We start from the raw sequence: 13,698 nt of genomic DNA on the forward strand, positions 1-13,698 counted from the left end.
CTTATTCGGTGAAATGTCTTCATCTCTTAAGCTCATTTTCTGAATGGGTTATTTGTATTTTTACTGTTGGATTTTGAGAGCACGTCATACATTCTAAATGCTAGTCTTTCGTCAGATAAGCAGTTTGCAAAATATTTTCTCCCACTCTGTAGCCTATCTTTTCATCCTTTTAACAGATCTTCCACAAGCAAATGTTTTTAATTATGGCAAAGTCAATTTAAAGATATATTTTTCTTTTGTGGATCAGGCTTCTGGTGTCATAGCAAAGAACTCCTTCACCCATCCAAGCCCCAGTTCCTGAAGATTTTCTCCTATGTTAGCTCTGAAAAGTCTTATAGTTCTACATTTTCTGTTTAAATCTGTGGTCCATTTTGAATTCTTGTTTGTGAAAAGCATGAAGTTTAGGTTGAGGTTCATTTTTATGCCCACGGACATGGCCATTGGTTCTTTTTGCGTTAACTTCCGGAATTATCCATAGAATAATACAAACTATTTTGTAGAGTAGTGATTTGCAAACATATCGCTTGATGGTATAACCCACATGTCCTGCATGATATTTACGCCAAAAATATATATTTGCTACCATATTATCCTTTTGCTATACATGAGGGATTTTTCAACACAGATCTCTAGATCACTCATTATTAAACATTAATTCTCAACGTATAAATCTTCATTCCAGAAGCAATTAACTGTGGGTGGTAGCAATACAGGTTATTTCTACTTTTATACTGTTTTGTGATTTTTAAGTCTTCTGCACACACAGTCAGGAAGATCCCACAATTCTTTTTTAAGTGGTGTTTGCTGGGTTTGACGTAATTTGGGAGTGGGCGGGGGGCTTGTGTATTTTTTTTAATTTCAGGTTCACAATGAGTATTCTTTCTGGCTCACACTTCTAAGCCCCAATATGCCTTTTTTTTTTCTTTTTTTTTCTCTCTCTTTGTCCTCTGAGGCATGGGGTTAAGGTTTGGGGTTTGGGGTTTTTTTTTTTCCCCCTCCTGTATTTTTCTTTTTTTTCTTTTTTATGCTGTCTTGCTTTTGTAACATCCAACTGAAGCAGGGCAGAGAAATCAATGAGTTGTCTTGGCATTGATTTAGTCTATTCCCAGGTGGCTGCCAAGCTGGGAACTGTGAACTGAAAACTTCATTTGGTATCAGATTTTCTTAATTGTCTCTCGAACACTCGCCCGCAGCCCGTGCTTGCTAGAACTCTCCAGAGACAGGTGGCACTCGCAGCCTGAGAGAAAAGTCTTCGAAGACACAAAGAATGGGGGCGGGGGGGGGGGGCCTAGGACCTCACCAAATATGAGAAAAGGGGCAGCTGTTTCGAAGCCAAGCCTTTGAAACTGCCGGGCGGCTGGTGGTTTTTTCGTTTGTTTTTTTGTTTTTAATATTTATTTATTTGTTTGTTTGTTTATTCTGGCTGCTCTGGGTCTTAGTTGCGGCATGCGGACTTCTTAGTTGTGGCATGCGGGATCTTTAGTTGCGGCATGCAGGATCTAGTTCCCCAACCAGGGATCGAACCCAGGCCGCCTGCATTGGGAGCACTGGACCGCCAGGGAAGTCCCCTGCGTGGCCTTTTGCAGAAAACCGCAGGGACCTCTGTGCCCGGGCCCAGCTGCCCCCCAAAGATGTTTCCAGTTACTTTCCCATCGAGCAGCAGGAGGAATCTGCCATTTAGAATATAGAATTCTTTTTTTTAAAATTGAAGTACAGTTGATTGACAGTGTTGTGTTAGTCTCAGGTGTACAGCAAAGTGATTCAGTTATACGTATATATATCTATATGTTCTTTTTCAGATTTTTTTTCCATTACTGGTTATTATAAGATATTGAGTATAGTTCCCTGTGCTATACAGTAGGTCCTTGTTGGTTAGAATATAAAATTCTTGCTTGGAAGTTGGTGTTTCTAGAAGCCAGTATGCTTCTAGATTATAAAGGACAGTTTAAGCCCAATTAAGATGGTCACTTGATATGTCATAATGAGTTTCCTTGAAAAATGACTTTCAACAGGTTCTTAACTATCAAGTCGTGTTCATGGACTTCCCTCGTGGGTCCTTACGTCCCCCCAAGGGCTGATGGGGTTGTGCTTGTGTATCAGAGGATTTATAGACTGCAGGTCACTCGGGAGCCTAAGTACGCTAGAAATTAGCCCCTATTAACCTGAACTTTGTGGCGTGGGGTGTGTTGTCCAAGTAAAATCCCAAAGTGGGATCATCGTAGCTGTCACACCAGCTTAGTCATCTGATTTGCTCACAGAGACCACTCTTCAAGAAACCGAGGCAAAACAGGTTTAAAAACAAAAAAAATCATGAGAACAGGCTGCTGTCTGTTTGTGGCTGAGAACGGGTGTGTTTTTTTCTCTGGGCCAAGAACTTTTTCCATTTTCACCGTTCACTTCTCATTGTCATTCCTGGCTCTCCTCTGGGTCCCCTCTGTGGTGGACTGGTTGCCGCAGCGGGCCAGGAGCATGCCGATCGATGGTACCTCTCAGCGGTGGGCAGGCGGTGCTAATTAAGCTCCGGATCGGGTTCGATGGCTGTGCACACAGCACAGCCCAGATCCCAGCGACCCACCACCCACTGTCTGCCCCACCATGGCTGTCTGGTTTAGGAAAACACGAGGGCAGGATAAATACAGATTCCTGTCTGCCTCAGAGCCAGGGGCAGCATGACTAAGTCATACTGGGTGTGAAACCTACAAATCACTGGGCTTGTTCTCCTGCAGAAAGGTAGCCCTTCTTCACAGGAGTTTATCCGCTGAACAGCTTTAACTGAGATGTAATTCACATATCATACAGTGCACCCATTTCAGTGTCCAGTGCAGTGGCTTTTAGTGTATTCAGAGTCACTGCAATCAATTTATTTTATTTTGTTTTATTTATTTTTGGCCATGCTGCACAGCTTGGGGGATCTTAGCTCCCCAACCAGGGGTCGCACCCAGGCCCTCAGCAGTGAGAGCGCCGAATTCTAACCACTGGACTGCCAGGGAATTCCCCCTTTTTTTTTTTTCTGCAATCAATCTTAGAACCCCCAAGAGAAGCCCCATACCCATTAGCTGTCACCCTCCAATCTCCCCAAGTCCTAGGCACCTACCTATTGATCTACTTTCCGTCATTGTGGATTTACCTATTCTGCATGTTTCCTATAGATGGACTCCTACACTGCATGGGCTTGTGTGCCTGACCACTTTCACTCAGCAGGATATTTCCCGGGTCCATCCACATGGGAGCATGTTTCAGCATCTCATTTCTTCTTTAGATGAGCGCTATTCCATTGTATGGATGCAGGATTCTGTCTCTGTATATTCACCTACTGGCTAAAATGTATTTGTAACCCTCCAATCAGTACTTGTGGGGTGTTTTCACAGTCACGTGCAGAGACACTTGCGGTGAAAAATGTGAATCACTAAGGCGCACGTTCCCAGCTGAGGTTGAACAGGCCGTGCCCAGCATTCTTGCTTCAGTTCCTACTGCAAACACGTGTCCTTTTTGCAGTGTATTTGGTGCCACATGTTTTGCCCTTTTTTTTGGTGGGGGGGGGAGCTTTTTGTTGGTGATTTGGCAAAGGGGCCCCCAAGCATAGCGCTGAAGTGCTGTCTAGTGGTCTTAAGCACAAGAAGGCTACAGTGGACCTTACAGAGAAAATCTGTGTTAGACCAGCTTCGTTCAGACACACGTTCAATGTCAATGAATCAACAGTATATGTTAACTAACGCGTTTTTCAATAGAAACACACATAAAACAAGGTTACAGGATGAATGGTTGGCAAAAGTGCAGCCAGAAGCTCCCAGAGGAGCCGTGGTTCCGTATTAGCTAATTCAGTCCCTACCACGAATAACAAGAATTGACTGTAACTTTTTATTCCAGAGTAGTTCAAGACTTACAAGAAGTTGTAAAAATAGACTTCCTGTGTACCCTCCACCAGGCATCCCCCACTCCTGACATCTCACGTAACCATAGTCCAGTGGCAAAACCAAGACATTGATACAATGTTATCAGCTCAGGGACAGACCCTATTTGGGTTTTGCTCGTTGTTACCTGCACTCTTGTGAGGGAAAGGGGAGTGTATATATCTATGAAATGTTTTCCAGGTGTACATGTGAGGAACCAGTACCACAGTCAAGAGGCAGGACTATTCCATCACCCTAAATAAACAATGATTTCTTTTTTAAAAAACGGTGGTAGGGCTTCCCTGGTGGCGCAGTGGTTGAGAATCTGCCCGCTAGTGCAGGGGACATGGGTTCGAGCCCTGGTCTGGGAGGATCCCACATGCCGCGGGGCAACTAGGCCCATGAGCCACAACTACTGAGCCTGCGCGTCTGGAGCCTGTGCTCCGCAGCAAGAGAGGCCGCGATAGTGAGAGGCCCGTGCACCGCGATGAAGAGCGGCCCCCGCTTGCCACAACTAGAGAAAGCCCTCGCACAGGAATGAAGACCCAACACAGCCAAAAATAAATAACTAAACAAATGTGGGGTTTTGATTCAGAAAAAAAAAAACGGTAAAATATACATAAACATAAAACTGACCAGTTTAACCAGAGTACAATCCAGTGGCATTAAGTACATTCACAGTGTTGGGCAACCACTGCCATCATCCAGCTTCAAAACTCTCTTCATTTTCCCCAATTGATACTCTGTCCATGTTAAGCAAAACTCCCCATTCCCCTTCCTCAGCCCCTGGGAACCCCCCATTCTAATTTTTCTCTCTATGAACCTGACTCCTTTTGGGACCTCCTAGAAGTGGAATCCGAGGGTATTTGTCGTTTTTGTGTCTGACTTATTTCACTGAGCACCATGTCCTCACGTTTCGTCCATGTTGTAGCAAGTGTCAGAATTTCGTTCCTTTTTATGGCTAAATAAAATCCCGTGAAACAGTGATTTCTTGGCACCTGTTTCGTGGGAGGCACTGTCCTCCATTCTACTGGGGAGGCAGACAGTGATCAGAATAGGTAAATTATATCATAAGTTTAGTTCATCATTCTTTTAGCTGGAATTCTACCCCTTGTACCCTTTTGAGTCCAGTTGTACCTGGGGCCCCTAATCATGACCCCCAAGACATGAAAACCTCCAAGTGTCTTAATCATCCAAGGAAGATTTAATTCCATTTATCGTAGATTTAGCATTACCGATCATTTTCTAAAAAGTCTCTGGAACCAGTGACTCTGAGAGGGTGTTTAGGGTGACATTTCCTCCCGTGGGCTGTTGGATTAAAGCAGAATCCATCCAACGTCAGGCAGGACCTCGGATCACAGGAACAATCTGTCAGCCGCACCAGGATGCCGGGCAAAGTCTTCATTTTAGCATTTGTCCCATATTTGTACATCCAGATCATAATTGCCTGGGTGGAGTCCACTGGGCGTAGAAATGCCAGGAAGTGCCTGCCCTGGACCGTGGAGGCCTCGATTTATGATTTTCACCATTGCAAACGAGTGTTGGTATGTGAATGAACAGCCTCGTCACCTTTGTCTACTATGATAATAGCCATTGTTAGCTATTTATGATCATGACGTCAGGATGTTTGAGGTCACTGACCAAATGGCATCACGTAGTCTCTGTGCTGCTCAGAACCAGAGTCCCAACTACTTTCCTTGTGTGACATAGAGAAACTTGGGGGTGGGTGCATTGGGGACCCAGGAGCCGGGTCAGGAAGGCCACTGGACAGATTTCTTTTTTTTTTTTTTTTTGGCCATGCTGCTCAGCATGTGGGATCTTAGTTCCCTGACCAGGGATGGAACCCATGTCCTCTACATTGGGAGCGCGGAGTCTTAACCACTGGACCACCAGGGAAGTCCCCAGATTTCTTTTCAAGGCTGCTGTTTGTCTTAGAGCAAAGCTTTCAAATGTGGCTTTCACCCTGAGAATAAATAGATTAGCCAAGCGGCCCGTCACAACTAGGCTTGACTTAAATGGTCGACTTGTCAAATAGGAGGAGGAAAAAAAAAAAAACAGCTTCATTAATGACAGCCTGGCTTTCAAAGAGCTGCATCTTTCCATCGATGGGGAAGGATCAGTGGGTACAATACATCTGAACATTCCAACTCTTTTTTTTTCTTTTCAATACATATTTTTTAATTAAAAAAGGTAAAAATTACATTCACATTCTTTAAACACTTATTCTAATATCACATTATTTTTTAAAATAATTTGACTCTTTGTCTCTTACTTGTGTTCAACATCCTTTCTATTCAATATCCAGTCTGATGCTAGATTTCTGTTTTTGTTGTTGTTTGTTTTTGTTTTTGTTATGTGTGTGTATGTATGTGTTTGGTTGTATGTGTCCAAAATCCAGTACAGTCATGTACTTCAAGTATAATTATAATAGATCAATACTTGTCTGTAGATTATGACCTTAATAGAACATACGAATTCTTGCTAGTACCGAGTATGAAAAAAATTGCAGATTTGAATCAGGTAGTCCTGTGAGTGATGTCATGGACTTTCATTTATCAAATATAAGTGGCACTGGACATTGTACATATCTTCTTAATTCTCACTGTCCTTATTTATCAAGGTGAAGATAAGATTGCATACCTTGATATTTATTGAGAGGATCGAATGAATTAACATATAACATGGGAAGAACATATTCAAGTATATGATCTACTGGAGGTAGTTGGCATCAACAGTAATATCCCAACTCTTAACTAGCAGATGAGGGCAGACAACCCTTCGGGGCTCCTGTCGTGTGTTAGGTTGGTTTACGATCACCTTATAATATAGGATCAGGGCCTCTCATCAACCTTGGGAGTCAAATTCTATCAGAGCAATTAGGAACAGTGGCGCGTGCGGCCAAACACCAGAGACCCCATGGTCTCTGCATCTCAGAATCATCCTGACAGCCGGTCTCAGATTAATTACAATCTGAGATGTGTGTGATGTCGGCACAAGCTCCCAATCCGTGATCTTAAGACTCTTGGCGGTGGATGTAAACCGCCCTTTGCTTTTTACCCCCTACCAAGACGGAGGGGTACGGGGTGGAGGAGTTGTCGTGTTGTTCCTTTTTTACCTGAGGAGAAAATACTGTGCGATTTCCACACTAAATGGTCACAGCGGGGACCAACTTCCTGCCGTCCATACCCGAGGCTTCAGCCAATACAGTACGAGAAGCAGCTTTCCATTTCTAGAAGGATCACCCCCGGGGCTATAAAAACGGCAAAGCCTGGCCAGGTCTCGGCGCGCCCAGCGTGACCATGGGGAACGCACACTCCAAGAGCAGCGACGGGGCCAACTCGCTCCACAGCCGCCCCGAGCTCTCGTTCTACAGCTCTTTTCCCAGGAAATGGAGCGAGAACGTCTTTCTGGATAACGAGCTGCTGACCTCCAAGATTCTGTCCGTGCTGCGGCCCCAGTCGGAGCGGGGCCTCCGGACGGGCCACCTCCGCTACCCTGCCCACTTCCTCAGCACCAACTCTGTCTTTGCCTCCGTCGCAGCATCCCTGAAGGAGCACCCGAGGGCCACCCTCCTGTCCGATGGCAGCCCGGGCCTGGCCAGGAATGTCGGCATGACGGTCTCGCAGAAGGGGGGTCCACAGCCAGCACCCAGCCCGGCGGGAACGGGGACGAGACTTGGGTGAGTCGGGTAGCCCCTCTGCCACAGGGGCTGGCGAAGGGAGGGAGCAGGGGTGGCGTTCCTCAGGGACCCCAGGGTAGCCTCTCCGGAAGGAGACCCTGGGGGGGGCAGTTAGGGAGAGCCCCACCAAGCGGTGAGATTGCTGTTAACACCTGCTTTGGAGATTCACTCCTTTTCCTTTTTCAAAAATGATGTGTTCTGGGGGTCCTCGGCCATTTGGAGCCAGTTTGCTTCCTGCTCTTGAAGGACCCTTGGACAGGGCTCCTCTGTGTCCTCCAGACGAGGCTGGAAGTCCACTGAGGTTGCCGCGAAGTCTGTGTCCTGTTATTCATGCTTTAATCCGGTTTTCCTAGGACTTTGAGGTGGTTCTTGTAATACTGCATTCAGCAGCGTTCAGGTAGAAAACCTCATGTAAAAAAGAAAAAGAAATGTCACTGCAGTGATCCTTGGATGAGTCGGTGGGGAAAGGAGCTGATTTTCTTTTTCCTCTAGAAAGGATTCTCCCTCCAATCTCAAGTGGGAATGAGGCTGTGTCCACCCTACTCTGGCCAGAAAGAATTCCAGGGGTTCCTGAGGGCTCCGGTGGCCAGGAAAGGAAGCATATAATGAATGCACCCTTAGAATGTACTTGAACATTAGATTAAAGTTAGTTTTGATAGCAGACATAGGGAACAAACTATTGGTTGCCAGTGGGGAGAGGGAAGGGGAGAGGGGCAAGATAGCGGCAGGGGATTAAGAGGCACAAACTACTATGTATAAAATAGATAGGGATTCCCTGGTGGCACAGTGGTTAAGAATCTGCCTGCCAGTGCAGGGGACATGGGTTCGAGCCCTGGTCCGGGAAGATCCCTCATGCTGTGGAGCAACTGAGCCCGTGCGCCACAACTACTGAGCCTGCGCTCTAGAGCCCATGAGCCACAACTGCTGAGCCCGCGTGCCACAACTACTGAAGCCCTCATGTCTAGAGCCCGTGCTTCGCAACAGAGAAGCCACCACAATGAGAAGCCCAAGCACTGCAACGAAGAGTAGCCCCTGCTCGCCGCAACTAGAGAAAGCCCACGCGTAGCAACAGACTCAACGCAGCCAAAAATAAATAAATAAATAAATTTATTTTAAAAAATAAAATAGATAAACTGCACGGGTGTATTATACAACACAGGGAATATCGCCAGTGTTTTTTAATAAGTGTAAATGGAGTATAACCTTTAAAAAATGTGAATCACTATGTTATACACCTGTAACAAATATAATATTGTACATCAACTGTACTCCCCGCAAAAAACAGGCAGTTTTGTTGGAAGACCTGATGTCACATTGACAGATAGTCTCCTAATTTTCAAAATGATCTGTGAGTTAAGGCTTACGTTGATAGCCAGAAAGTTCTCAAATAGTATCTAATCAGATTGAGTAATAACGTGAGTTGCCTTTGTAGAATGTGTGTGTGTGTGTGTGTGTAATGCAATTTTTTTAAATGACTGGTTTTATGATTTCTGTTTAGACCAGTCACAGGAGAGATGGATGAAACCGACACAGTGTCTCTGAAGTTCAAGCAGGCAGCCGATGACTCTCTTTCACTTACATCTTTGAACGCTGACTCCATCTTTATAGAAGGTACCGTCACCTCGATTCTTTCTTGGGTGTCAGGTGGTCTCCATTCACTGGGAGGCGCCGGGACCCACATCCGGGCGTCAGGCGGCACGGGCAGGGGCAGCCCCAAGCCTGCCAAGGCCCCGGGCCCCTGAGCAGCGGCCTCCTATCCTTCCCTCAGACCCCTACACTGCCTCGCTGAGGCGTGAGATCGAAGCAGATGCCCACGAGTTCGAGGCTGAGTCCTGGAGCCTCTCCGTGGACCCCGCATATGTGAAGAAACAGAAGAGGGAGGTGGTGAAAAGGCAGGATGTGCTCTATGGTAAGGAGGCCTGCCACGCCAGCCCTTCACTTCCTACCCCTCCTCCCTCTTCTTCTTCTTGATTTTTTTTTTTTTTAATTTATTAATTCCATCTGGGAGCCGGGGCTCCACTGCTGACCCTCCCTGAGACTGTGTGGCCCACTCCACCTACTGCCCCAGGGTAGCCCTGCCTTCCGGGCCGGGAAGGAGGTGGCCGGACGGGGCTTTGTGAGAACCAGTCCCCGAGGACAGGAATGGCCGAATGCCCAGTCCTGACTCGTCCTTACCTTGCTGGTGACCCCAGGAGAGAAGACCTCCTGGGCCCATCCCAGCCATCGCTGGTGACCACAGACAGGCCCGGGCGTGGTGGAGGTTTTGGAGGCAGGTCCCTCTCTGCATGTGACTGTAGCGCTGCTCAGGGGTGGGCGCCCCTTCCCACCGGCTGTTGGAAAACCTGGCCGTGGGCAGCCGCTGTCCTTAGATGGGATGTTGCAGTCACCGTGGAAACCACATCTCCCAGGCACCACCCATCCCTGGGCTGGGTGCCCCCCTTCGGTCCCTCCAGGCCCCCAGCACTGCTCAGTGGTGTCCACTCACCAGTGGACACTCAACTGCCTTCCACGTTTTGCACACTGAGCTCCCTGCCAGGGCCAGAGTAGGTTGGGGTGTGGGTGGTGAGGAGAGCCTGAGCCCGGCCAGGAGTCCTGCCTGGGGGGGGGGGGGGCAGTGCAGTCCGTCGCTTCCCTCTGGGCAGCCCTGTGTCACGCTGTCTCCACTGCTGGGCAAGTGCAGAGTCCTTGCAGCCCTGTGGCTGGCGACCCTGGCCCCGGCCGGCGCCACTGACTTCTGTTTCATCTCTAACAACTTCAAGGCCTTGACTTAAACGGCAGAGGAGCTCCATCACAAAATAGAATCTTTCTTTGCCTTTAACAGTGAATTAAAATCCTCCCTGGAGCTCCACTTTTCCCATCAGTTATAGTCTGGGGCAGGTCTCTGACATGCAACTTTCACATCCCAGGGAGGGGTGTTGGTCAGAACAGTCTTCTTGTTTCAAACAGCCTGGAAACGTCTTCGGTTAATATTAGGCAGGAACCCCTCCTGTGCATTTGAGGTCCCAGCGCACATCCGGGTCCTCTCTTTCCTGATATCCTTCCACCCCTCGCTGTCCCCTTAAGCTGGGCCCCCAGCACTGCTGGGCCGGGGAGGACAGGAAGCCTGGCCCCTGGGCTGTGAGACCACCAGGGCGAGGGCTTCGCGGAAGCCTGAGAAGCTGGCCTGGCCCATCGCGGGACAAGGGAGAGCCGAGCCGGGGCGTTGGCCCCGCACCACTAAGTCCCGCGTCCCTGTCCCTGCAGAGCTGATGCAGACGGAGGCCCACCACGTGCGGACGCTCAAGATCATGCTGAAGGTCTACTCCAGGGCCCTGCGGGAGGAGCTGCAGTTCAGCCCCAAGACCGTCAGCCTCCTCTTCCCGGGCGCAGACGACCTGCTGGAGGTGCACGGCCACTTCCTGTCTCGGCTGAAGGAGCGCCGTCAGGAGTCCCTGGAGGAGGGCAGTGACCGCAACTACATCGTCCAGAAGATCGGGGACCTCCTGGTACAGCAGGTGGGCGCGACCAGGGCGGTTCAGGGCCTGGACCAGCCCCTGCCCCGTCTCTTTCCTTCCAATGCAGAAAGAACATGCCCCCCACTTACTGGGAGCCCCAGCCCCCGAGGACTTCAGTCCCGGCCCCTTAACAGCCACGCATCCTGCCACCAGCCTAGAAACACAGAGACCTAAACGGCGAACACCCTCGTCTAGACACTACCCAGTGGGTGTTCTGGTCTTTTGTTTGGTTGGTTGGCTGGCTTTCATTTTTTTTGCTCTCGACGGCTGTTTGGTTTTTGGACCAGAGCCATCCATGGTAGGGCCGTTGACCCTGAGCTGACTTCTGAGTGGACTTCTGGGCCGTGACCGAGATTGACAGAGGGGACGCAGGACCCCTCGTCTGCCCTCGGAGTGCCCGGAGCATCCCAAGTCAGCTAACTAGGATTCACGAGAAGAAGACGCCGTTCGCTTTTGAATTTTTCTGACATTCTTCCACTTAAATTTCTTCTCGGATTTCGGGATGTTTTACAAGCACCCGTGACGTGTAGTTTTCTCCTTTTCCCCCTCGGTACCTTGTGCCGAGACACCACGTACTGAAGCATTTCCCTGTTTGGGCGCCAGCGAGCCAGACAAGAAAGTGAAATCCCAAGTCAAGTCGATCTGCGCTTCAGCAGAGTCAGGCGAACGAGCTGAAAACATTCCCTGGCAGTTTCTGCGTTTCCTTCTGGTAACGCCTCCACGGCCTCTCTTCAGTTTTCAGGTGAAAACGGGGAGAGAATGAAAGAAAAATACGGCGTCTTCTGTAGCGGCCACAACGAGGCCGTCAGTCACTACAAGTTGCTGCTGCAGCAAAACAAGAAATTTCAAAACCTGATCAAGGTAAAAAAAAAAAAAAAAAAAAGGTATTTATTTTTAATTAAAAACATATCCTCAGGACTTCCCCGGCAGTCCAGTGGTTAAGAATCCACGCTTCCAATGCAGGGGGCGCGGATTTGATCCCTGAGCAGGGAACTGAGATACCACGTGCTGCACGGTACGGCCAAAAAATTTTTAAATTTAAAAAAAAAAGAAGTATCCTCTTTGCAATAGGTTGTTCCCCTCCCCCTCCCCCTCCCCCCGAACTGTAGGCTTTTGGAGAGGTTGGGATTATAAACAACTTGTTATAAGGCAGTGAATTTTCAAGGTTCTGTCTCATTTTTAACCACAAACTCATTCAGAACACAGTGGTGAAAGCTCTGGAGAGTCCCCAGGTGTAAAGCAAAGCAGGCCTAGGGTTTTGTTCCTGGCGCAGCAGGGTGGCCCCTGAGATGCCCCTCAATGGATGACCATGGGTCCTCAGACCATTGAACGGACATGAGTGTCCTCGCAAGGGGCCGCCCTGCCCCGGGAACCGGCCCTCCAGAGCCACCCGCTCTGCCTCGGATTCTCCAGCAGATGCAAGTCCTGCCTTCCTCTAAGCCTTTGTCCTTTCATCACCTCCTCCCCTGTCTGGTCCCCATGCATCCCCCGCAGCCCATGGAATGACCCACACCTGTCTTCTTTCTGCCCGACAGTGTGCAAGTGCTCAGGGCCCAGGAGCTGAGTCAGTAGTCGGGCAAGACCCCGTCCCCCCACATCCTGGGAGGCACTCCTGGGTCAAGGCTGCCGGGCGCCTGCACCCCACAACAGCTCCACACCTGCAGCCTGTACCCCAAGGACTCTAACCTGAAGTGATATCCAGCAACTAAAGGTCTAGAGTTAAGGATGCAGGGTTGTTAAATTTCACCCCAGGGAACTTCCCTGGCGGTTCAGTGGTTAAGACCCCGCGCTTCCACTGCAGGGGGCACAGGGTCGATCCCTGGTCGGGGAACTAAGATCTTGCACGCCACGAGGTGTGGCCAAAAAAAAAAAATTGTTTTTTAAACTTTCACTGCATTATCCTGGCAGTGGATAGATGTGAAAAGAAGAGGCTCGTTTGGGGGCCTGAGTCCAGCGGTTAGGACTTGGCGCTTTCACTGCCGCGGGCCCAGGTTCAATCCCTGGTCAGGGAACTAAGATCCCACAAGCCACATGATGTGGCTGGGAAAAAAAAAGTGACTTCAGGTGACCACTTCTTAGGCTCTTAGCCAGAAGCGTGCACCAGCAGCCGCCAGGGAGCCAGTTCAGAGAGCACCGGCCCAGCCGCGTCTGGAGGGTCCCGACGGCCGTCAGCAGGGTTAGGGTCTGCGCGTGTGCGTGTGCACGTGGACAGCTCTCCAGGAGATTCCCACAACCACCCCCCACTCACTCCCCTGCCCCCCGGCTGGTTTCTTCCTAATGGGTTCTGCGGGGGCCCACATTTTATAGCAGGTGAGGCTGCCTCTGCCTTTGTGGCCTTTCTGTATACAGCAGGCAGTCCCTGCTTCCAAGTACCTGCAAAGCGGCAAGGAAAAGGTCCCCGTAAGCCGCAAAGGGACCGTGAACTGGATATCACTCGATGTCCGACCGTGAACTGATGTGGCGGGAGATTAGACACCCACGCAGCATGCCTTTGTTTTCTCCGTTTCATAGAGAATCGGCAACTTCTCCATTGTGAGGCGGCTCGGCGTGCAGGAATGTATCCTTCTGGTCACCCAGCGCATAACCAAGTACCCCGTGCTGGTGGAGCGTATCATTCAGAACACGGAAGGTACGG

General features: G+C 49.2%; 1 protein-coding gene across 2 annotated transcripts in view; it reads left to right on the forward strand.

Moving 5' to 3' along the window:
- Positions 1–13,698, forward strand: part of ARHGEF18 (Rho/Rac guanine nucleotide exchange factor 18) — a gene marked incomplete at its 5' end in the record, with an annotated part of 93,187 nt that overhangs the window by 59,480 nt on the left and 20,009 nt on the right. For both annotated transcript variants that reach the window (XM_082836264.1, XM_082836265.1), the window contains 6 exons: positions 7,431–7,569; positions 9,068–9,180; positions 9,338–9,478; positions 10,813–11,063; positions 11,799–11,924; positions 13,575–13,692. In XM_082836264.1, coding sequence (XP_082692390.1) covers positions 7,431–7,569; positions 9,068–9,180; positions 9,338–9,478; positions 10,813–11,063; positions 11,799–11,924; positions 13,575–13,692 — 888 coding nt within the window. The remainder of the gene's footprint in view (positions 1–7,430; positions 7,570–9,067; positions 9,181–9,337; positions 9,479–10,812; positions 11,064–11,798; positions 11,925–13,574; positions 13,693–13,698) is intronic.

The sequence above is a fragment of the Leucopleurus acutus genome, assembly GCF_964270905.1.
Source record: "Leucopleurus acutus genome assembly, chromosome: 3".
In the NCBI taxonomy this organism is placed as follows: domain Eukaryota; kingdom Metazoa; phylum Chordata; class Mammalia; order Artiodactyla; family Delphinidae; genus Leucopleurus; species Leucopleurus acutus.